At 38.9% G+C, this 25095-nt stretch overlaps 2 protein-coding genes and 1 long non-coding RNA gene across 5 annotated transcripts; 2 read left to right on the forward strand and 1 right to left on the reverse strand.

Annotated features, from left to right (window-relative positions):
• The first annotated feature begins 415 nt into the window (after positions 1–415).
• On the forward strand, positions 416–3615 carry LOC308388462. The gene is made up of 4 exons (XR_013970102.1): positions 416–684; positions 834–942; positions 1541–1642; positions 2238–3615. It is a non-coding gene; the product is annotated as an uncharacterized lncRNA (long non-coding RNA).
• A 7392-nt stretch (positions 3616–11007) lies between these two features.
• On the reverse strand, positions 11008–15260 carry LOC308388198 (cytochrome c). Of its 2 annotated transcripts, none has more exons than XM_080868769.1 (3): positions 15111–15260; positions 13685–13859; positions 11008–12158 (listed from the first exon to the last, which is right to left on the reverse strand). In XM_080868769.1, the coding sequence occupies exons 2-3, from the start codon at positions 13851–13853 to the stop codon at positions 12013–12015; spliced, it is 315 nt and encodes a 104-aa protein (XP_080724895.1). In that variant the 5' UTR covers positions 13854–13859; positions 15111–15260; the 3' UTR covers positions 11008–12012. The 2 variants fall into 2 exon arrangements, with proteins under 2 accessions (XP_080724895.1, XP_080724894.1); XM_080868768.1 differs by lacking the exon at positions 15111–15260 and adding an exon at positions 14054–14198.
• A 12-nt stretch (positions 15261–15272) lies between these two features.
• Positions 15273–24787, forward strand: rbm45 (RNA binding motif protein 45). Of its 2 annotated transcripts, none has more exons than XM_080868762.1 (12): positions 15273–15411; positions 18268–18775; positions 19141–19263; positions 19636–19762; positions 19936–20061; positions 20172–20342; positions 20860–20989; positions 21917–22007; positions 22306–22463; positions 22735–22810; positions 22913–23052; positions 24237–24787. In XM_080868762.1, exons 2-11 carry the CDS (start codon positions 18500–18502, stop codon positions 23027–23029), a joined length of 1395 nt encoding a protein of 464 aa, XP_080724888.1. In that variant the 5' UTR covers positions 15273–15411; positions 18268–18499; the 3' UTR covers positions 23030–23052; positions 24237–24787. The 2 variants fall into 2 exon arrangements, with proteins under 2 accessions (XP_080724888.1, XP_080724889.1); XM_080868763.1 differs by having other exon boundaries at positions 20172–20210.
• The last annotated feature ends 308 nt before the right edge of the window (positions 24788–25095 follow it).

The following is a 25095-nucleotide window of genomic DNA, read 5'->3' on the forward strand; positions in this document are numbered from 1 at the left end:
TGTGTGTGTGTGTGTGTGTATGTGACCATCAATAAAGCTTCTCTCTCAGTGTTTTTTGTAGTTTATACGGTGTGCACATTTTTTTTCCATTATCAGGTTGACATTGAAGGCAATTTGTAATCCATTGTGGGAGTAATTGTTTATGATTAGTATTAATATATCACAAAAAGTATCTTTGGAATTATAAACTTGTTATCTCTCTGACTTTAATTTTTGGTTTTGTCTATGCCTGCAGGGTGGCTGAAAATATTGAAAACAATATTTCAAAATGGCCCAATTGCATCAAATGTTTTGTTTGCACTTGTTATGATGGCCGTCGAAAAGTTAGTGGAGCTGGAATTTGAGTGCCCCTGTGAAGGGCCATACTTGAATGGTGGTTTTGTTGCTACATTCTTCATCATTCCTGGAGGTTTGGCCTATGTGCTGATGGCTTTATTGCAAGGACAGAAGTTCTCATGTGACACAGACAATAAAGAGACAATCTTACGCCGATCTATCCCTGCATTTTTGTGGACAATCCTGCTGCTCTTTAATGGCAGCTACATTACTTGTGCAATGACTGATTGGTCAGGCAAGTATGTAGCTGTTGACACAGCTGCCCCACTGAAATGGTGTGAACCAGAAAATGGTACCTCATATCAGGACAGACTGAAGAAATCTCAGGACTGGTACGTTTACTCTCAGGTACGTAAAATTCTGTTTTTTAAAATTTTAGAGTGAGAATTGATATGTGAGATGAGGTCATTTGCTTTCTACAAAATGTGGTTTATGAACAGCATTTATGACATATTTGATTTTAATGTTTTGTTTCCTTTCTCTGTTCTTCATTTTAGTGGGCTGGAATTGCCTTTATCGTGGTCTTGATCTTACTGATCATAAAATACATCCTGAAAGAGCAATCCAGTCCTCCTGCAAAAAGTGAGAGTCACCAAGTTCCCCCAGGTATCTGTTCACTTTAACCTGCATTCAGTACAGATTATAAAAATGATTAATAAATTACAATCCACAACTTGTTTTTGTCTTTCCATTAACTCTTTACATGTCAAATATTTTTTGCACAAAAATATTATTGGAATGTTAAGACACAGTATTAGTTGTATAAATCTAGCATGAAAAGAAACATGTAATTACAATGCATGTTAACCTGACCTTGTTGTCTGTATTCTGAGTTTATATTACTACAAGTGATAATGAGAATTAAGTGATTGTGCTTTATACCTTGTTATGCGCAACTGTGCTAGCAGAGGAGAAGGGAAGAAAGGTAATGATGATTCTGGGCCATGACTAAACTTCAGTTATTATTATTATTATTATTATTATTATTATTATTATTATTATTATTATTATTATTATGAAAATGTATCCATTATCACCATAAAGTAATGTTTGTTTCACATGGTACTTATGAGCATATTTGTTTCCCTGCGTGAGTTTTGTTTTCTGTCAACAAAGAATAAAATCTAGTCAGCCTCTGACCCTGCCCCCCCTGTACATATGTCTACTTAAATACTTTTTCCTGCATCTGCCGGCCTGCTGCCAGGCCAAACAGCTCAACCCTGTGGCTCAGACTCAGCTGTCACGCTCACTCTTCTCCGTACCAATACCACTGACACCAACACCACTGATATTTGAAGAAGAATAGGTGAGTTATTTTATGTCAAACAATGTGTCTAATTGGCAGAAAGCCCCTTGGAAACTAAATTTTTATTCTACAGACTATTTATTTTTTAATACATAATAATACATTATAATTATAACCCACATGAGCAGAGCATTTTTGGACAATATTTTGCACACTTCAGTAAACTAAATCATATTGAAACCTGAATTTTGCTAAGTCTTATTACAGGGACATATTTTTGTTGGCTATACCTTGTTTAAAAATTGACATTCAAAGAAGTATATGTGCCAGTACTTTACATTATAAATAAAAGAGTTTAAACTTGTGTTTTACACCATTTTAAAGTCAAAAATATTTGTAGTTGGTGTACAGTACTAATCAATGTTTAAAAAAAAAATGTAACAAATGGCATGCACATATCTCATCAAGCTTGCAAAAAGATAAACAGGGGGTCCTGAAAAGCGCTATATAAATGCAATCCATTATTATTATTTATTATTATAAATCTATTTATCTAAATATGAATTAATGTATGCACAGTTTTATATTTTTAGGGCTGGCAGTGTCTGCAGTATTAAGGTGGTGGCGCCCAAAGTAATTTTTTTTTCCCCCGCAGGTCCCCAGTTCCTGTCCGGGATATATTCATTAACATTATGTCACGATTGTATTAGATTATTCTGGTGGACTCAAAAATCTTATGCACACAGATGTCTGGATGTGGCTTTCTCATATTTCACAAGAGTGAAAAAAATGAAGTTGTACTAGCCACCAGTGCCACACCGATGTCAAATAAGAGCCAAAGGTTCCTTAGTTGTATCATCCTTCATCCAATGGTCAAGACAATATTGCAGACTGAGAGATAAGAGTCCACATTTTGAGGTTGTGCAGGTGGAGGTGGAAAGGGTTAGATGCTTATCAACTAGGAGACTATAATTTGTATCCTGCTTAGGAGGGGTGTGTTGTGGACTTTGATTAACTTTTACTTACTTTTTTGCAGGATCTGCATCTGTCCGCCCTGCTTTTTCTTTTCTTATTTTTTCTGTTTGATTAAAAAATGCAAAGTTTGTATGTGTGTTCACCAGTCTTTTCATCCTACAAGTTAACAAACTTTCGATACCTTTCAAAGTTTGTGCTTTTTAAAAAAAAACTGTTGTGGTTGAATTCCTTTGCCAAGTTTAAGTTAATTCAAGAACCTGGGAACAAACCAGGACAAAAAAGGGCACCTGAAAGCAACGCTTAGAAATGGAGAGGAGAACAGCAAGAAAATAGGCTGTTGACTCTTCTTGCATGACTGGTGAAAGATTTTTAAACAGTTGCTAAATATTTGTTTTGTGTATTTACCACACAACATATACCAGTGAAACTGGGAATTGCATTGAGGATTATTTTGAAAATACAGAAATGGAAAGAACATTTAAAAAAAAAGTTTATTTATCTAACTGAGGAATCCGTGGTGCTCCTGGACGTTGGTAAACACAGACACCTATCAAATCTCCGTGCTTGCCTGAGTTGCTCCTTGTGAATCTCCCTGCAAAGTAACTGTACAAACTGTAAAATAAAAGTATCAAGGGCATTAAAAAGTTATACATTACATAAGTCAAATGTTAAGCTAAATAACCAGTGTCACTGTTTTTTTTTTTGTTTTCACCTATGTGAGATATATGGTGTTTACTTTTATGTGTTGTTGGATTTTACTTCTTCAAATGATTACGTGATTTTTTAATTTTTCAGTAGCTTAATCTGTAGCATTCTATATTTTATAAGGGTCTTATTTGTTTATGCCATCTGTTTCCTGTCAGACCCATTTCTAAAAAAATCTGTCTGTTTCCTGTTCTGAGTACCTTATACATCTAACTTAAGACCCTTATGTAATGGCAGGACTTTCTCATCCCATAAAGGCATGTTTAATACTACAGTGTATCCTTGATTTCATCAGAATCATACAAAATGATAATTTTCGTTGGATTGTTTGTTTGTTCTTTCTTTTGTAACAGTATGCCATTTTGTATTTAAATCTAAGTAAATAAAGATTTTAGAAAAATGTAGTCGTTGCAGTACATCAGTATTTGTCTGTAACATAGTGTAGTAGAGGTATACTGAAGCATTTGAGTCAACTGAGCTAAATTCCATCACTTGTCATTTTTAACGACATAAATACAAAATACATTTTATTACATATAAGATATATTTCATCCATCCATCTATTTTCCTTCACTTATCTAGTGTGACTGATGAGCTGGAGTCCATCCCAGCTGTCACAGAATGACAGGCAGGATATACCGGTCTGAATTGTAGTAGTGTATCACAGAAGATTACTTATCTTTATCATTGGCCACCTTCTCTCTGACACGTATTTTCTTGTTAGGGTTCATTTGTGGATTTTCTTGCCTTCCTAATGCGGTTGGGACCATCACCTGTGTTTGTCAGAAGTCAGGTTGGTGCACAGCTGACATCCCTATTTGACAAGATTCAACTTTGCTGCTGAGGATAAATTCATCTCAGTCACCAGCCTCAGAAATTGCATGTTAATAGCATGTCAGATTAGAGCCCAGACAAATGCTGCACAGAGTTCCAGTAGCGGACATATTTCTACTGCTCAACTTTTCAGAGAGTCTGTGCAAATCAGACCTTTATGGTGAAATAGATGCTAAGAAACCACAACTAAGGAAAAGCAGCAAGCAGAAGAGATTTGTTTGGGCCAAGAAACACAAGGAAATCTATGCTTTGGTCTGATGAGTGCAAATTTCAGATCTTTGGTTCCACCTGCAGTGTCTTTGTGCAACGCAGAAAAAGTGAACAGATGGTCCCACCGTGAAGCATGGAGGAGGTGTAATGGTGCTGTTGTAATGGTGCTGAGTTGTTTTCAACAAATTGCATTGCATCTACTTGGAATCTTGTTAAGATTTAACCATGTAAAATATGATTTTTTTTTTTTTTTTTGCCATTTTCTAAGTGGTCTTAAACTTTTGATCAGGGCTGTATTAACAATAAAAACTGTTAGTCTTCACCTGTCCCTCCTGCAATTTCCTGCTCATTTTGTCAGATGTTTAATTACTCCTCACCCTCCTTTAGCAGTAATGATACTTGTAATAAATGTAGCCTATTTGCAGCTCTGGAGGCTGAATTGGCTTCGCACCCTTGAGACACCGTTGAGACACCCATAGCTAGCCAGGCCCCTGTAGTTGGAGCAGGCAAAGGTAGCGAAGTCCCCGCTAGCTGACATGTGAAGCTAGAGACACCGGCAACCATAGTCTATTGTCTTCCAGGGGCCAGAGCAGGCGACATTGAAGGAAATTTAAAACTGCTGGCTAAGGGTAAACGTAAAATCAGTAAAATCATAATTCACGTCGGCAGTAATGACACCTGATTACGCCAATCAGAGGTCACTAAAATCAATATTGAATCGGTGTGTAACTTTGCCAAAACAATGTCAGACTCTGTAGTTTTCTCTGGTCCCCTCCCCAATCAGAACAGGATGTTTAGCGGCATGTTCTTCTTAAAAGTTCATAATGTGCTAATGTGGTCAGACACAGCAACAACACCACAGACAAGTTGTTTGAAAACTGAAACCTACAGATGAAGGTTAAACCTACCGTGACCTAAGTTTATGTGAGGTTCAATCTGTGGTCACTGTATCTTGTTCTCAGAGACAGAACATAGAAACACATCCTGTCTCGGAAAATGTGTGACAGCACAGCGTGTGAATTTGTACTGTGTACTGAGAGATTCAAGTGCAATAAGTAATAGTAATAATATTTGGTATACATTTAGTTACTAAAGGTGACTAAAAGATTTCTGGGTAAAAGAAATACTTCAAACATTACCTCTGAATAAATGTCACACGTTAAAATATTAACAAAACGATCAAATATTTTTGCCACACTATATATTATGATTAAAAGGCACTGAATACTATGTGGATATATATGAATACTATAACATGCAATATTCATATTAAAATTAGAAAAAGGGCAATTTTTAACAATTCACTCTAACAATCCCTCCTTTTTGCTGTTTTTGTACTTAAAATGTCCACCCATGCACCATGTGCACAAAGCTTCTGTCATGTCATTCACCTCCTATCGCTGAAAAAGTTCACTCTTGATAAATGTACTAAACATGCTTGCGATTATCTTCTCATTGATCTCACACACAGTAAACTGCATCCTACAAGTGAGCAAATCAATGTTAACAGTCAACGCAACAGGAATAACCATTTTCAAAAGAATATGCCACCACAATCCAGAGATCAACCAAGCTATCCAGCCTTGTGGTGCATCTCCTCCCGGTGTGTAAATCACACATTTCTCTGCAGACTATTTAAAATTACTGTAAGCTTGCTACAGCTGTATGTACGAACATGTGTTTCTGTGCTCATAGTCCAATTCTCAAGAACCTGCAGTTCATTTTTAGTCTACTTTAAACAGACCTCACAATAGGCTGATGTGGCTGGTTCAGTAGTCTGATTTAAGTACGATACCGTTGGCCAGGGATTCATCCGAGCCCCAGGCCGAGAGGCCGGGGGCACCCCACCTCCAAAGTGGCCCGAGCGAGCCCCAGGCTCCAGGCCCCGATAAGCGGCCGCCAAGGAGTGAGCCGGTGTGTACCCGGACGCCCACCCCCAGACACAAAGAACCACCAACGCACCGACACCTGAGGGAGTCCGCCACTGGCAGGGGGAGTGGTGGGGGGAGATAGGCCTCCAAACCTTGCGTACTCTACGAACCAGGTCTAGGTACCCTTGCCCCTGGAGGGGGGAACTGCACCCAGACCCAGGTGGTGTTACCCTTTTCCCTGCGGTGGGGAGAGGCAGACCGCCCCGACTCCGCAGCAGCAGGGAGGCCCCACACTCCAGACCCCAGTCGGACGGCCAACTCCTCCTCCTAGCCCCCCGCTCCAGCAGGCCGCAGAGAATGGGGGTGGGAGAAGAATGTTAGTTTTTTACTATTAGCTTGTCACATGTGCTTATGTTCAATCACATTTTTTATTTCTCCAGAAAAACGTCACATTTTTCGTGAATTTTTTTCCTTTAGTTTATTGCGGCCCTTTGCAGCTAGTCAAACAGCAAAGAACCACTTACTGCTTAGAATAGAATAGAATAAACCTTTATTATCCCACGAATTAGAAATTTGGGTAAGATATAAGATATCTATATGAGATATAGAAGGAAGACACAAAGTGGTCCTATATACATAAGCAAATGAAGTTTCTATATACAGGTAACACTGTACAGAAATATTAATAGAAAAAATTGTACGGAGACATGTATACAAGTGTTTAGAGATATGTACACGAGTGTGTGTGTGTGTATGTGTGTGGGGGGGGGGGGGTAATTCTGGTGAAATTTACAGTGAACAAACAAGCTGATGAGTAACATGACAATAAAAGTAAAAGAGAAAGAGGGAGAGTGGACAGCATACCCTTTGTTTCTTAATAGTTGTTGCACCCAGGAGCAGTACAAGTGACACCTTTAAACTGATGTGTGCAGTTATTTTCCTCTGAATTATTGGTTCTACCTCTAGTTTGTTACCATTAAAAACTGTTTTGTGTCTATTGTTGAAACAAACCAACTACCCAACCAACCCAGTGATGCCATTTTCTGTATTGGCACAAGAAAGGGCCAAACATGTACTAAACACTTTGAGTGCTTTTTTTTTTTTTTAAATCCAGCTTCACAGACATTGTCATGTCATTTATTTAGCAGGGCTGCATACTGTAAATTGGCCTTTATACATCTAGTTTCATGACCACTTTGATAATGCATAGAGAAGTTTTCTTAAAGATAAAGAAAACTACAAAGAAACAGAAGTACAAACAGAAGAAGAGAGGCGTGTCTTATTATGCTTGAGATGAAAAACTGAAACTCAACCAAGCAGTTGTTTCAGTGTTCACAGCGAAGAGCATCTAAAACGTAGCAGAGTATATTTGGGATGGATCAAATGACTAAAGATTGGTGCAACTTGTTTTAACCTTTGTAAATACACAAACATTTATAAATACTGTTGGTTTGTAGATCAAATAATTAACAAAGCATCAGAAAAGTGTAATGTATATAATTTTATTGAGAAATCAAAATCATAATTAGTATTAAAGAAAATTGGTGAAAAAGAAGAATTTGTAATGAATTTATCTCATCTGATATTTTTTACAAAGCCCCATGTCTGTTTGCTGCTTGTGCACTGACATAGACTAAAAGTGCAGACGTGGGAAGTAACAAATCAGAATTTTCACTTAGGCTATCTGTACTTTACTTGAGTATTTATTTTACTGACAACTTCAGACTTTTCCTCCCTATAATTTAAAACAAATATCTACTTTCTACTCCTTACATTTTCAGAACAGGCTTGCTACTTTTAGTTTAGTTATTTCGAGAAAAAAAGATTTCATAAATATGTAAAATCATAAAACTCTAATTCAGGCCACCTTCATCCTACAGTTCCCTCAACTTCTATCTTGTTGCAATCTTATACTCTCATAGGTCATGACAGGCTTAAAATTATAGACTGTGTATTAAAGATTCCTTTTGACAATAACAGGGGCTGAAATTCATAAAATTAACAAAATGATTAAATGAGATATGAACTGGCAACAGAGCAGATCAACTCATGAGAAAAATGTTTACTGAGGTCATAGAGCCAAGGAGACCATGGTTGTATAGACTTCACCACAAGAGGACTTCATTTTGCAATCATGAGTCGCCCCCTGCTGGTCATAAGAAGAATAGTGAATCGTCATTTTTATCCCTCAGCCTGGAAAGGCTGATGGGGTATTGTCTGGCAGCATAGATATGCAAGTTTTGTGATGTGACACGGGACTTTGAAAAGGCTCAGGGGCAGCACTGGTGAACGCCAGGATTGGTCTAATAGCCAGCACTGTAAACTGGCTTCACTTTTAAGCTGTGCCCATATTCTATAAACAGTCTATGGGCAAAATGCACTGATGTAGTACTAAACTGTCACACTGTCAGCTAACCTGAATAGAAAGGTGTCTCAATTACTCTAAAAGTTGCACAGAAATATTTGCAGAGGCACAACAACACATATCTTGTAAAAGAATGTTTCTCAACATTAAATATGAAGTGAAACTACAAAGAGAAGAAGAGGGGCGTGTCTTGATATGGTTTAGAAGAAAGTCCAGCCAATCATTTCAAAGTAGAGAGCATCTAAAGAGCAGTGGAGTATATCTGGAATGGCTCAAAGGCCAAAAGGTTGGTGTATTTTCATTGACCAGTTTAAAAACTGTTGTTGAATTTCTTGCTAATAAACTTATAACAACTAGAGAAAAAAAATACTTAAGACTGCTTCTCTTCTACTGACCTCAGTATTAGACCCCATTACTGTATTTCATCTATCTTAACCATCTCACTGTACTACATTATTCCAATGGAGCACATTGCTCTCAGACTGTGGGCTTACTTTGTGCTTCCTAGAGTTTCCAAAAGCAAGAATCTTCATTTCTTCTGTGGAACCAGATTCCTTAGGTTTCCTTTTGATAAAATTTATAGTTACAGCTGAATTAAGTGACTCCGACCACCGATTAGATAGGCTACTGGAGGACTTTCCATCACGTACTATGCACTTCTTCTCTACTCCCCATGTCTTTATGTGCTAGTACTGCATGTTATTCACTCTGCCTCACAGTTTGCATTGTGTCCTTGTCTCTCTGTGTCTTGTTTTTTGTATTTTCTTCCCCCTCGGCCCCCAACTAGTTGTGAAGATGGCTGCTCCCTCCCTGAGCCTGGTTCTGCCAGAGGTTTCTTCCTAGTAAAGAATTGTTTTTCCTTCCCACCATGGCGAGTGCTGCTCATAAAGGATTGTCTCATTATCTAATATTGCAGGATCTTTGCATTACAACACAAATAAACTTGAGGTGGCTGTTGTGGCGTTATGTTGGTGCCATGGAAACAGAATTTAATTGAGTGTTGGACCCTCCCCTGGTGGACACTGTAAAATATGATACAACCTCAAAGTATATTGATGAAGAATTCTATTTTATTGAGCTACATACTATTCTATTATTATGGCTGTTTCTTTTACAGTCTGTTATGCGTTGTGGTTTTTGGTTTTTTTGCTAACTCCTTTATACTTATTTCTTAGAACAACTTATTTTCTTTGCTGTGTTTTTGATATGATTGTTTTCATATTTGTAGATAAAATAAAAACCACGTTTTGAACAGTACACGTCCCTGTTAGTCCTTTGCCTACTCTGCCCCTCACACATCACTGCTTCCTTACAATGATACTGTCTTTTATCAGCATGACTGTCCTGAATTGATGATGAATTAGTGTATTTTTTATCACTTTTGTGCTTTTCATTTATTTGTTTTTTAAAGATGTATTTGTATGTGTAGGTTTATTGTGACATTAAATTGAACCTATCAGCCTCTCAGAGGCTTGGTATTTTCTGCCTTACCTTATTTCCATCTGAGGTTCAGAACATTATGCCCCTCTATCTTTCAACAATGAAAAGGCATTTTGTTGTGTATTATCTTCATGGGCCAGCAGGTGTCTCCAAATCCTCATCAACTTGTTCTGGGTGTCCCAGCTTCTCTTTCAAAACCAACATAGTTTATGGAGAGGTGTAATATGGGCAAAGAAAAGGGCTCTTCTAATTAGATTTTCCATAAACTAGATCCTTAAATAATGTAATGAGTTTACAGCCTAAGAGTTCAAACACTAAATTTACTCAGCCTTCTGTCTCCAGGCAGCATACAGAGACATTGTTTGAAGACAAATCCAGTCACGTCTCTGCTCTTACTTGATCTTTGATCCAGAGGTAAAGCAAGGCCTGGGCTGCCATCAGCTGACTGTCTTTCTAGAATGACTTCATGAGCAGTAAACTGACACCTTACCAGCAAGAGCGGCCCTCTGGGTATGACTGAGAGTTCAACTCTCTTTAAAGAGACAGGGAGTGCACCACAAAATGTTACTTTAAGTGGATATATTCAATGTCTAATCTGCTATTTATTTATTTATATATATATATATATATATATATATATACACATACATATATATATACATATACATACAGGAAACAAGACTCCAAATAGTGTTATTACAGTAGCAGATGTAACTTACTACACTGATAATATAAGATTTACACATATTTGCTCACCACGGCGTCTTTAATTCGCTTTAAGATGAACTGAACACAAAAATGTCAAATCCACATTTAGGGTCATGCTTGGCTTCATATTTGTTTAACAAATCGGCTGAGGCAACTGTAAAATTAGTCTGGTCTTATCTTTAATAAAAATTACTGGTTTGATAAGACCAGTGATGTTTATTGCCTTTACTCTGGAGGGATTTTTAAAAGAGCAGAACATCACCCGGCTGCAGGGACAAGCTGTCAGCTGCTGACAAACACCATGAAATGAAGAGTCGTTTTTACATGTCTGTACGTTTTCTTTTAATTGATCCTTAACCATCTTATCTGTAACAACATTCAGCTACCACATTACAGTCAAACACCAATTACAGTAAAAGAAATTAAACCAACTGTCCTGCCTGTGAAACCAGGTAAATAACATCTTCCTTCAGTCCAGATGGTGCCCACAATAGTTACCCTACATTATAAAGTCACGCCACAATATTAGCTCGTGATGCTTGTATGCCAGCTGATTTCACTGTACCTCCGCATGGTGGTGGGTTTCAAGGCATCAATGTAATATTTATACAACCCCACAATTCTTGGCTGTAAGGAGGCAGATAAATACATCACCTTTAGCAAGAAATCTTTAAAAACTTCAAAGGAGCCTGATGACAGGCAGGGGGTAAAAACAGGAGCTCAGAGGGGCAGTTTCAGGAGTGTTAACAAAAGCGGTATTTCCCAAATTCAGTCCACAACAAACTAAGAGCATTCACAGCAGGTAGAAGTCTTTAATCACATTTGTGCAAAGGTCAGACACTCACAACTTGAATATGAATGCTGAGGGCAGATTCAAAATCAGCACCAGTTTCCACCAAAACTCCACACAGGCTTCATTGCCATTTCACTTTCATGTAGCTGATATTAGATGAATTTTATTATTCATCGTTTTGAAAATAAAGTATATGGTGATAGCTCTGTTAGTCAAAAATACCAGACACATGTTGTCATGGAAAAGAATGAGAGAAGACCCATCCTCCCAAGAGATTTTTTAAATAATGTGATTAGTATGTACTCGTACAGACTCAACGAAAACAGGACTCTGGTTTTATGTTTGGTCACTTGAACAGCTGCTCAAAACTCATCTGACCTTAACAGGAAGTGAAAATTACAGCAAACACCAGTCTGAGAACATACATTAACCGTCTGTCCAAATGGCTAAACATAAAATCATATTTAATGTGTAATGGCAGAAAAAAAACATTAAAATTACATTAAATATTGTGATCTCAGTGATCTTTTCATGACGTTGCTGACTTGAGGTATGCAATGAGGTCTTGGCGCTCTCCCTTCTTTTTGATGCCAGCAAAGATCATTTTGGTTCCAGGAATGTACTTCTTGGGGTTCTCCAGGTACTCCATCAAAGTGTCCTCACCCCAAATGATACCTGAGGGAAAATGGTCATCAATGAGTCAAGTAGCAAGCAGGTGACACCAAGTATCAGTGACCAGTTTAATGTGTGGCTTTAAAGAGGCCACATTAATAAAAAGCATTTAGCTTGTATGCAATCTTTAAGAAAAAAAAGGAATTAAAGCTGCCATTTATATAAGTCTAGTTTAGACTCAAAACGAATTAACTGAGGTGAAAATAAATGTCACCTAACACTTCCCACTCATTTGCCTGCTTCTTCTGAATGAATCTCACTAGAGACTTGTTACAACTCTAAACAGTCTTGTAGCAATTGAATAGTTTATTGTACAAACTGTTTGTGTACTCCAAATATTTAAGTATCTGATGGCTTGTCAGATGACATACTGCTTCACCACAAATACAGGATATCTGTTAGTGTCAGCAGGCTGCGATGCCAAAACAGTCACACTGAGACAATAGCGGAAATTTTAAAGATCCGTCCTTTTGTCCTTAAACACCCATAACCTTTAAGAGTACTTCTCTCAAGCGCTTACTGTTGCTAAGCTACGAGAACACGTCTTTATCGCATCTACCATTATCTTGACTGATATCACACACCTGCCCCTTCTTGAGTTTGAAGTTGGGAGGGGAAAGTTACAGAAGGAAGGAAAGCACCACAGAGGGGCAGTTTTACACAAAGGACTTTGAGCGTGTTGGCCCCCAGCTTCAGCAGGATTTATAGAGAAAACAAATGGCGAGGGTGCTAAAAATCGCAGGGATCTTTAGGCCTGTGTGCACAGTGAAAGAGTGTCATGAGACCTTTTATGAAACCTAAAATGGCTTTGTCATTTGCAAAATGTGAAAGAAATGTTCAAGTAATCCAACACCATTATAGTCAATGTGCACTGCATAACATAACGACCTCAGCAGGTTGTTATGTTGTTTTGGGTTTTTTTTTTCCATCAGAGCATCCAAGGCAGTGGCAAGAAAGATGTGGCAAGAAAGATGTGGCACTCTTCCAAAAAGGGCCACAGGAGATCATTTTATTAACTTTACTTCAAGAGTGAGAAAGACCAGAGATACACCTTCAGGTACAAACTGTGTGTGATTTGAGCTGAAAACGTGCAAGCCTCAAAATGTGAAAACGGAGGATGATATGAGACTTAAAGCCCTGAAGAAAAAAAAGAAAAAAAAAGCTTGACTACTTTTAATATAGATGCTTAAATGGGAATCCTTTGCCTTATTAAAATTAATAAAATGGTTTTAAAAAAAGACAGAAAAAATCTTTAGCTTGTAAGCTACTGAGACAACATATAAACACGAAATAGCCCTTTAAAGACTTCTGAATAAAAAAAACAAAAACATTTGTGAACATAGAGGTTTAGATGCAAGTCATTGTCCTCTGTCTACACACTTAGTCAAGCGAGGCAGTTTCCAGAGAAAGTCCCCGCAAATCAATTTAAAAACCTTTAAAATAACTTAGATTTCAGACAATGTCAGTCTCCCTTCTATATCTAGCATACAAATGTATTTATAATCTACTCAGAGACCCAGTGAACTCACCTTTGCTCTTGTTGGCGTCTGTGTAAGTGAAGCCTTCTGCCTGTCCGGTCTTCCTTCCGAACAGACCCCAGAGGTTGGGGCCCACCTTATGCTTGCCACCCTGCTCTACTGTGTGGCACTGAGCACACTTCTGGACAAAAACCTTTTTTCCCTTTTCAGCGTCTCCCATAGTTGACTGGAGAAACAAAGCCAACAGGAAAAAGAACAGAATGAGATGAAAAAGGAGTTTAAAAAGTAAAAGTATACAGAATTATGAAGGGCTCTTTAAATACACCAGACAGTCTTCTATCCATAGCCCAGTTAGGAAGCTTAAAGCTCTAATTTGACCCCAGCGCCATTTTGTGAAGGTCACAACTCCATAACTTTTACCATTTCTTTATCGTTGGCTCTAACTTTACAATGCATTCAGGTAAGTGATCGCATTGCCCTGTGCGCTGGCACGACGCCGAGATTACCCGGCTAGCCACGAAGGGCCTCAGCTCGAGTTACTCCAGGGGGGACAGGTTGCCAGGTTTGGCGAGTAAAGGAGGACCTTTTTAATGATATTGCGCCATGAGGCAAAAGGTTTACCGAGGGGAGCCAAGGTTAATGTGCTTAGCGGAAAACGTGCTGTAATTACTAGAGCACCAGTGGCAGAGATCCGACCGGTGTTTCTGCCATAAAGTCGCTTCTACTTTGAGTTTCGAGGTTAAAAATGATGGTCTATCATCACTGGGGGAAACATTTTAGTGCAACACCACTAACATGACCCCCGGTCCCCCAAAATCCTTCTACCGCCCCCTTTTCATTAAAACTACCTACAAATCAACATTTTAGTTATCAGCTATCATTAAACGGCCAGTATTTTAGTAATTACATAACATAGCGGCTAATTTTCTCATTCTAGTTCTTAAGAGACGAACCGCACCACATCGTTTGCCGCGTAGCCTCCAACATGGCGGCAGCCGGCTGAATGACATCCCCCTCACGTAATATCAAGGGCATACACCCTTTACAACAAGTATCAACGTGTATTCGCGGTCTACGTGGCATTTTCGCCTGATTTTGACGCTTCGAATCGCTGACTCAAGCTCAGCCTGAACTCAGCTTGGGCCGACCATCGTGCTAGTAGTACGATAAGCCGGGTATGGGTCGCCCACCGGGGCTGTCAAGGATGCTTCAATGTCGGCGTACGGAAATTGCACTTCAAAGCTGCTGTGTTGCCCAAATATTTTCCCAAATCACACAAGAGCCCAAGTAAAATGTCTATAACGTTTAAATTACCTTATTATTCCCCCATAGCGGACTACGCAATGAGAACACAACCGGCTATTCACCAACGTGGGCGCTAACTCCCGCTACATACTACTGTTGCGACTCATATCCTGTTACTTATAATATAACCTCCATTCCCCTGTAAATACATTTATAAAGTATGAAATGTTACCTTTTTATGAGAAGATGTCGGGTTAAAAATACTCTACTGTAGGTAAGTAACCGTCTCAGCCTCGGCCGACAAGCAGTTTGTGACGGTCGCAAAGAAGGTCATTTCACTTTAAAGGCACCGGCTTTCGACGTCATCACAGCCAATCACGTGCCGCGAGATTACCGCTTAACCATTACGTGTCGTGTAGTATCATTTCTATGTTTTTTTGTTTTCAGTTTTATTTGTCATATGCAAGTTAGCACAAAGTCAACATCGCAGTGAAATGTATTTGACGAGCAGAAGACAGTCACTCAGCAGAAAGGTACAGTAGAAGAAAAATAAATTAAAAAAAATAAATAGAAAAGAGCAAAATATCAATATGTATCCTCATCCATGTCATAGCTTTAATTTTGTATAAAGAAGTCGTTTACTTTTTATGAAAAAAATACAATTTAAACACAGAAACACTAATTTCGTGTCTATATGTAAGGTTTTACTAAGTCTTGTTATGTGTGTACACGCAAGGCGACGAGGCTGAGAGCAAGAACACGAAAGGGAGTTTTAGCACAGGTCCCAAGAATCTTGTCGCATTTCCTCCAGAGCCTTTATGGGGAAAACTGAACCTGCTTTTCTGGAGAAGTTTCGTGAAGGATTTTGGCAACCGAAAGTACTCCACGTTTAACTTGGTAACCAAAGATAGCCTTTTAATTTAACAAAACTGACACGTAATTTAATAAGTCACTCAATGATCGTACACACTTAGGTACATTTACTCTCCACAAACCAATTACGAATAGAAAATGTGCGCATAATGTTTACAAATTATTAAATAAATTATATTTTCTTCTTTTTATGTCTTCTACTTGTAGTTTCTTACATTGCCTTTTGCACTCTACATCCTTATCCCAAAATGAACCCTCACTCGCGAAGTGAAATTTATGTGCCTAAATGATATTTATATTAAACATGAAAGACAAAAGAAAATGAAAAAATAAATAAATAAATAAAAAGGTTAAGTGATAACCCTTGAGTGTTTTCTCAAGGTAACCCTATGTGTCCCCAGGATAGTAAAAAAGACTTGTTTTATTAAACACAAGGAAATATAGCGATCAACATTCACAACATGTGAAACTGGAATACTATGACAGAAAGTGGCTATAAAATCTAAACGTTTGTGCTCAGAAGGGTCATTCAGCACGTGACCCGTAAGCGCCTAAAAATACACCTAGACACCAGCGATCGCGCGCGCGCGCGCACGAACATGAAAACTAGGATGCTTTCAAAAATAATATTCTACCTCCTGTACAGCACATCATATTTTAACAGCACGTGTTTTATTTAAATATCATGGTCTGACATTATAGATATAACCCCACAACTTTTCTGGTCGCCTGTCCCCAGCACGAATGTGACTAACTCTATCATCTGTAACGAAGGGCTAGCTCCCTCTTATTTCTTTAACTAAACACACACAGAGGCAGACAGAAAGAGCTCAGGTAACTATTTCACAGCTGATCCCTGATGAGTGTAATCCTGTGTCAGGTATTTATAGAACACGATTAATAGGATTAATAAACCATCAGGGCTTCTCGTTTGGTGATAAGTCCCATTACTCATGTTAATTAACGTGTTAGTTACAAAACCTCTCTGCAGCATCTTTTCGTAACACCAGGGTATTTTGTAACACCTGCATTTCTCCTTCCCGTGCTGCAGAGGGCAGTAAACGCAAATACGTGTCATCAGCGCCGCGGATGCATTTAAAACTGTCGGAATTTCTACAATTAATTCTCTAAAGTTCTCATTTGACAGCGAACAAAGCAATTCACTTTCTAAAGATTTAAAACAAAAGTACTAAAACAAGATTTAATCTCATGCCTTATAAACATTCTCTATGCACGATTCAATTTCATTGCTTCTCTGATTCATAACGTTTTCAAATGCTTGCAAATGGCTACTACAAGCGGTAAGTCGTGAATTTTTAAGTCTCAATCTAAATAATGTTAATGAAGGAATTTACTTTTCCAAAAGCTTTTTCTTTCGAAACACGTAGATAACGAGAGCGTTATATTTTACTTAAAAAATTGCCGCGGAGCACATGAAGGCACCATTAACAACTGCAAGCAACGCTGCTGTGTTTATCAGTGATGGGATTTCCGGATCATTTTAGAGAACCGGCTCTTTCGGCTCGCCTCACTAAAAAGAGTCGGCTCTTTCGGCTCCCAACCGCCTCTTCAGGTTGTTTTGTTGCTTTAATTAATTTATTATTAACAATAATATAAAATTATGCACAAAAAGAATTACTAATGTAAAAGAAGTGGTTTTTATTTATATATGTTTATATATAAATATATACAGTGGCCCCTAGAGACAAAACACGTACAAACTCCAAAACACATTTCTAGCGTTAACTGAACTTCCAAAACAGAGCTACCTAGATCACTTAAATTACACAATTAAAAGCATATGTGTATTGTTTGTGTATTTATACACAAGCACTCATATACATTCAAATAATTAAAAAAAAAAAAGTTCATTAACCTGTTACTACCACACACCAAATCCGGTCGTTAGTACTTGCTGGCTTGTGTAGCCTCTAAGTAACAAAAGCTCAACACTGCGCCTAGCATTCTGGAGCACTTCTGTTGTGTTTTGTACGTGTTTTGGAGTTTTTACGTGCTTCTGAGTTTTTATGTGTTTTGGAGCTTTTACGTGCTTCTGAGTTTTTACGTGTTTTGGAGTTTGTACGTGCTTCAGGGTTTGTACGTGTTTTGAAGTTTGTACATGCTTTGTCTCTAGGGGCCAACGTAAATATACTTTTATAAATATACTTTTATAAATATACTTTTTTATTACATAAAATGTAATAAATAAATCATATAATACAAAAACCAACTAGTCACAGTTCAACTTTTAACTATTTAAATTTTCAGCCCTTTCCTTTCAAACAAATGTAAAATGAAACAACACAAAACACTGCACAACACAAACCACAACACAATTAAATATAAATTAAAATATGAAAACAAAAAGAAGATGCACATTCTCTGTCATATAGGCCTGCATGAATAAACCTTCTGAATCCTTTATCATCCGCAACTGAAAATAGTTGTGGATGACTACTATACCTTTCTAATGTGAGTTGTTGTCCCTGGCTTTCTTTCTCTGTCTCTCCCTCAAGCTCTGTTCCTGTGCTACTGTGTAACTACCGCCCCTCCCCCCTCTTCCCAGCGCAAAACACAAGGCTGGCATGTGGAGTGAAGCGGAAAAAAATTCCAGAGAGGATGAGAGAAGGAAAAAAAAAACATGGCTCGCGATAAGGAGCCGTCTCGCGTCGTTCACGTCAAAGATTCGGATCTAAGAGCCATTTCGTTCGCGACCGACACATCACTAGTGTTTACAGGGAAGCGAAGATGGAGGAGTATCCCTCCAAACAGGTGCCCGAAAACCTCGACGATCCTCCCAACAGCCGACTGTTCGTGGTGACGAGTCGGTCCATCACTGAAGATGAGCTGCGGGAAAGCTTCTACGTGTTTGGGGACATTCAGGGGGTCTGGGTTGTCAAAGACAAGCAGACAAAGGAGTCCAAAGGCATTGCCTACATAAAGTTTGCCAAGTCTTCTCAGGCCTGCTTGGCCATGGAAGAAATGCACGGAAAAGTCCTGGTGGAAGGGACTAAACCTGTGAAGGTAATGTCAATGGTTAGGTCTCCAAAAAGATTATATTTTGTCTGCTTCAGTTCAGACGGTCGATTTATAATATGCGTATAGCTAGCAAGCTAAAGGGGCGTGATCGTTAGCTGCTTTCAGTTCACGGAACCTTAATTATCTACAATCTCACTCTTCTGTGCAAAATGCTGTTTAAATTTTAAATATTTGGAACTGAGAAGACAAAACATGGAATATTTATTGGCGAGGGATAAATCTTATTCTTAACTTTACATAAGAAAATATCATAGTTGCGATTCTTCTTCGAAAATATACAATTAACGTGTATCGTCCGCTATTTTAATGCATAATTTGTGTCTCTTTGTTTGCAAATGTTGGCTCTTTAGGTGTTTATAGCCCAGTCACGGTCATCAACGAGACACAGAGATGTTGAGGATGAGGAGCTGACCAGGATTTTTGTCATGATCCCCAAATCCTTCTCAGAAGAGGACCTCAAAGAAACATTCAAAGTAATACTTCTTCTTTTGTGGTTCTGCAGCTCTATGTTTGCCTGTGTTTTAATGTCAGTATTGTGTTTCCTTTATGAAAAATATTTTTGTGCTCACGCACAGAGGTTTTGGCCATCTACCAAAGAACCTACACCAGGACTGTGATTAAAGTATTTTGCTCTAAGCTAAATATATTTATATTTGTCTATCAAATGGCCTAAAAATGCATAAACTTCTGTTAAGTAAGAACAAAAAACATGCTTTAACTATATACAGACCACTTATGCTTAGCGTATATAGTGTGTTCTTTTAGGCCATCTTAATTGAGGCTCTCTAGAACTCACTGACACCCCTAAATGCTCATTTAGATTCTTTCTGTTTTCTGTTTTGCAGGAGTATGGGGATATTGAGTATTGTGTGATCATCAAAAACAAGTTTACAGGAGAAAGTAAAGGCCTCGGCTACGTAAGGTACTACAAACCCTCCCAAGCTGCCCTCGCCATAGAGAACTGCGACAAAGGTAGGTCTGCCAAACTCATTTACTTGTTCATTAATCCTGGTAGAAGCAGCTGTATGAACATCAAATATACAGAATGGTTGGTGAACGGTTACAGCTGTGGTGACTTCTCACTTCTGTTAACACTTAGTAAAGGTTATGTTTATGATTTAAAACTGTGGAAATGATGTTATTAGCCTACAGGGCCATTCTGGCTGAGCCTCGAAGCAAATCGACAGCAACAGAAGATTACAGCTCTGGAGGAGCAGCAGCCAGAAATGATTATGCTGGCGGCTCTGAATCCATGAACCAGTACACGTTGGGTATGAGTTTCTTTGTCATCAGAATTTACTACCACAGGAAGGAAAGGGTAAAGGTCTTAGTATTATCCTCTGTCTTGGTACTGACCCTGGTGTCCTTCTTCTCTGTATAGGCGACCCTGGGAACTACACAGTCATAGATTACCGCCACGGTGATTTCACACGCTGTCTCATTGTGTCCACGCGCATTGCACTCAATCAAGAGCAGATTTTTTCTCTTTTTGACATTATACCTGGCATGGAGTACTGCGAGCTGCAGAGGGATGCCTATGGAATGAACAAAGGTTAACAGTTCAATGTTATTTATATACCTCCAACATGTTACACCAGTCAGAATCTGTTGCATTGAGGAGAAAAAAACCCCTTTTAACACGAACCATCTGCAGAATGAGGCTCAGGGACGGTAACTGTCCAACTTCACCTGTTGGGCCAAGGAATCACTAAACACTGAGCAGATTGTTGGGAACAGTAACCTCAAAGTAAGCTCTTACAGAACATAGAGCCACCAATGTTATCAATTTAATCCTCTACAGATGTGACAAGATTTTAATCATGAATGTTTTCTTAGTGTGACAGAGTGACTAAAAATATTGTATTTGTGATTATATGAGATGGCTAAAAGGAGCAAACCCTCACATTTGAAAAACTGGATGGAGCTGATGGTTATTTTACACACTACATCAGCTTTACTCTAGTTTGCAGTATCGGTTCTCTGTGGATGTTGATGTGGTCCATTCTATTTTGATGACTGTAAAATATTCCACTCTGACCTTTTCTTTGCTGTGTGTCACCTGCCTCCAGGCCATGCTTTGATTCGCTACAGCAATCTTGGGTCAGCACTTTATGCCAGAGAAAAGCTAAATGGCTTTGAATATCCACCTGGAAACAGACTGGTTGTAAATTTTGTTGACGATGGCGAGGACCGCGGCAGGTATACACACAATGCACACATAACTACACAACAGTATATGTTTAACTTTGAGCCTGCAGAAGGGTCACAAATTACTGGAGCCTCAGAGAAGAAAAACCCTTTAAAGTTAATATATCCATAAATTAAAAGATAGGAACGAAAATGCCACTGATAATTAACTGCGACCTTGTCTGCATGCCTTCTTGGCCACATTTTATTTGTTGTTAAATATTCACAGGTGAAAGTTGTCCCCTGTGGGTTGTAGTGACCGGGCAGTGTTTTTTCAGAGTGCCGTGACTGCCTTTTTAAATATTACGTGATCTCAAAGCTGTTAGCGATACACACTCACATTATTCATGAACTTCACACTCTCTCTAGTAAAAGACATCAGAAGAACAGGCAGAAGACGATCCTGAACAATATGGATCTAGTTAACTTGGCCAGGATATTAAATTTGGTGCTTGTGGACTATATAGTGACAGTGAACTGGGGCTGAGATGCACAGCTGTCATTCCCCCTGCTGTTTCTCAATATGCTATGCCTCAGCGTCTCTAACTATGCAATGTAGGACCAGTGTTTCCTTTCCTGTTCAAGTTGGCTTGAACATGAAAATTACACATCAGTAGAATACAGCGCAACACAGGAAGAAGCACAAAAAGCCATCAGAGATTAAAGTAGCATGCACTACTACACAGTACACAGTGTTTTAAACACTCTTCTTCTAAACACCTTCTGTCTTTAACATCACAAACATGAAAAAGAGTCGCTCTCATTATAGTTGCTGCACAGAGTTTTAACACTGCCCCCTTGTGATTATATTTAGCTATAACATGTAGACGAAGCCCTACAAGCGACCAGTGCACCTCTGTGCTGGGTGCTTGAGGCAGACTTAATTTTCCCATCGTGTCCACAGCTGGAAACAGCCTGTATGTTTGCTGTTGTGTGTAGTCCTGTAGGTCGGATGGCCATGCAGTTTGTTGCAGCACAGATGATGTCAGCGGTCTGGAACGGACCATCCAGCAGCCAAGTGATGAAACCTGTGAGTCATTAATTCAACATCTGATTTACAAAATTGTGTCAGGTCATCGTCTTGTTACTCTGCACATTTTATTTACATTTCAGATGGTTTTTTTTAGCAATGATAATAAGAAAATTTCTAAAAAAGCTATATTTTAATTCTTATTAGCTTATCTTTTAAAAATCTGTGCTCACATAAAGATTAAAAGTAGTTCAACAGATCAAACCTAGAATCTCCTTTTCTGAGGGATATGCAGTGTGTGAACAGTATGTGACATTTAAATTACTGATCCTGTGTTCTCTGTGTTGGTATGTACCAGGGCTTCTCTGTTGTCTCGTCAGTTTCTCGAATTCAGACCGACGCCAACCTGCCGTCGCTGAAGAAGCTTGCTCCGCCTGAGAGCAAAACCAAGGAGCGGCTGTTTGTCGTGTTCAGCCCCTCCCCGCTGCCCCCCGATGTGTTGGAGGATGTTTTTTGGTAAGTGCCCTGTGGTCTGACTCAATCACTAAAAGTAAAAAACAAACAAAACAAAAAAAACCAGTGCATTACCGGGACGGTTAAAGGTCTGCTTGATCACGACTCTTGGCTCAATCAGTGCAAACTGCTGTGGATGATAACATCAGGCTAAGTGCTCTTAAATAACAGAGTAAAGCTGCTATTAAACCAAACAGACAGAATTAGCAAATGTTCCTGCTTTACAATTAAATGTTATTTGTTCGTCTGTGCCTCCCTGTGTCTGTCTGTCTAGTCGCTTTGGCTCCCTCATTGAAGTCCACTTGGTTCCAGGGAGGAAAGTTGGATACATGAAGTATGCAGATAAACAGGTAAAGCTCAGATTGAGGATAAACTTGTGGGTTTTATTAATGAAGGAATAGAATGTAAGTAAACTTCAAACTCTTCTTCATCACTGTGTTCATCTCTGTCAGTGTGCGGACGAGGCCATGGCAGCGCTCCACGGACGCGTCGTTAACGGGGTAAAGATGAAGGTGATGCTGGCTGATCCTCCCAGAGAGGAATCTCATAAACGTCCTCGTACCTACTGAAGCCTACATGACACGAACCAGTGGTAAGTGTGCAGTCTTCTACTGCAGGCTCACCAGTATGTGCAATTGGAAGTATTTTGGAAACAAAATATATACACTGTACACGTAATTTGTCTGTTTACATGTTTGTTTAAGAAAATATCAGACACACTGCCAACGAGAATAATTTCTTATATTTTTGATTAGGAATTCTGATTTATTTAATCCAACACGTGTGTGTGTGTGTGTGTGTGTGTGTGTGTGTGTGTGTGTGTGTGTGTGTGTGTGTGTGTGTGCTCTAGTGTCAGATGCTTCGGGTATATGTGTTGACTGACCACAAAGTAAAGACGCTCTTAACAAACGTCGACAAAAGATCAAAAATGAAGCATATAAACACAATAAGTACAAAAAGGGAAAGGATCAGGGACAGTGTGAGGTGACGGCTTGAAGTAATCTGGGAGTTCAAATCTCAGCTGCGTAATAGTGGGAAACAAGCGTAACTCTTGGCTTTCTACATCACCTGTCAGGGTCTGTTCAGCGACAAGAAAGGCTCAGTGTGTAGGCAGGCTAACCAACTACAAAGGACCAGTGCTACTTCATCAGTTCACAAGGAAGAAAGTTCTGCAGTGCTGTGATGTCTGATCCAACAGGTGGTATCATGGAGGCAGGTAGACGTGCAAAAAGAAAACGTTAGGAAGCACTACACAGACAACAAAGTATTTATGAAATAAAACACTAGGAAACACCAACTTTCTGGATTTTTCCTGATATATTAGCAATGTCACAGCATGTGTTGTACATAAGTGTTCTTGCAATACTAAGTCTGGTCAGTAAAGCAAAAAAACACAGATCAGAGTCTTCAAATTGTGTTGAAGGCTTTCAAAGCCTGATTATAAGCTAAAAGAATTCAAAGTAGTAAAAGAGTATTTATTAATCATATCATTAGAAAGTTCTATCATTATACATCAAGCTTTGCACCCCTACTCTGCTTCCATTGCAGGTTATTAGTTTAGAATATTTAACCTCGATGTTACCCACAGCGAAGGCCCTTTATGATTTATTTGCAACTTAAACTGTGTGAGAGCTCCTTCACGTCACCCACCTGTGCACTCCTGTGAAGCTCTCTCCTCATGAGTCACAAAAGCGACACTCTAACAAGATGTCAAGAAGTTTCTGATGACAGTCGTTTCTCTTCCTGTGAATAACACTGCAGCTTCTTGTTCCCCAGGCGACTGTTGCCATGACACAATGACACCTGACCTGACAGACCGATATCAAGACCTTCTCCCGACCTCTGACACGACCTTTGACACCTGTCTGACCTTACTCCCGGTCAGTGACCTTGCAGCGACTCACTGATAGGACGCTCCAGTGTTATAACACTAATAAACTGAAGTCTTAATCGTAAACAGTCTGTGAATAGCAATTGTGTAGTTTGTGGTCAGTGTCATACTTTCGTGCTTTCTAAGTGCAAAATGTCAGCCTCGACACTGCTCTTTGATTTAACAGATTATTTAAGAAACGCTGACGTGAGAAGTCTCATGGTTCGGGCAGTGTGCAGCATTTTACTTTATGAAAATCTGCAGGCAGGAGGCTGCAGTTTACTGATAAGCTGTGAAAAACAGGCTTTATAAAGCTGGATGTGGACAGTTTGTAGTTCACATCTGGTCCTCCTTATTTGTCTGATGGTACGCTCTGTAGCCTGTGCAGGTCTCGGTTAAAAGGTGGTGATTTGAATGACTGTGAAACTTTTTTTTTTTGTCAATAAAAATATAGTTGAACACATTGTCTGTCTCATCTCTTCTTTTACAACATATTAACTGAACAGCTAATAAAAAATAAATTATAAAACCATCATTTCTCCTGCTATGCTAAGAAGCTTGCTAAATTAAAAGGTCATGCATTCAGTTTGTAGTTTTTAAAAAAATATGTGATGATGACCCAGAGACCATCTGGATACTGGGTCTTCATTTCCTTCTGTTGTACTTGTCTTTGTCCTGCAGTGTCCCTCTGATGCTCTAAAGGGGGAAGCCCTGTTTGACTTGGCTATTCACCCATGTGCATATATCTGACACTAAAAACCTGGG

This window comes from Rhamphochromis sp. 'chilingali' (genome assembly GCF_963969265.1).
Source record: "Rhamphochromis sp. 'chilingali' genome assembly, chromosome: 20".
Taxonomy (NCBI): domain Eukaryota; kingdom Metazoa; phylum Chordata; class Actinopteri; order Cichliformes; family Cichlidae; genus Rhamphochromis; species Rhamphochromis sp. 'chilingali'.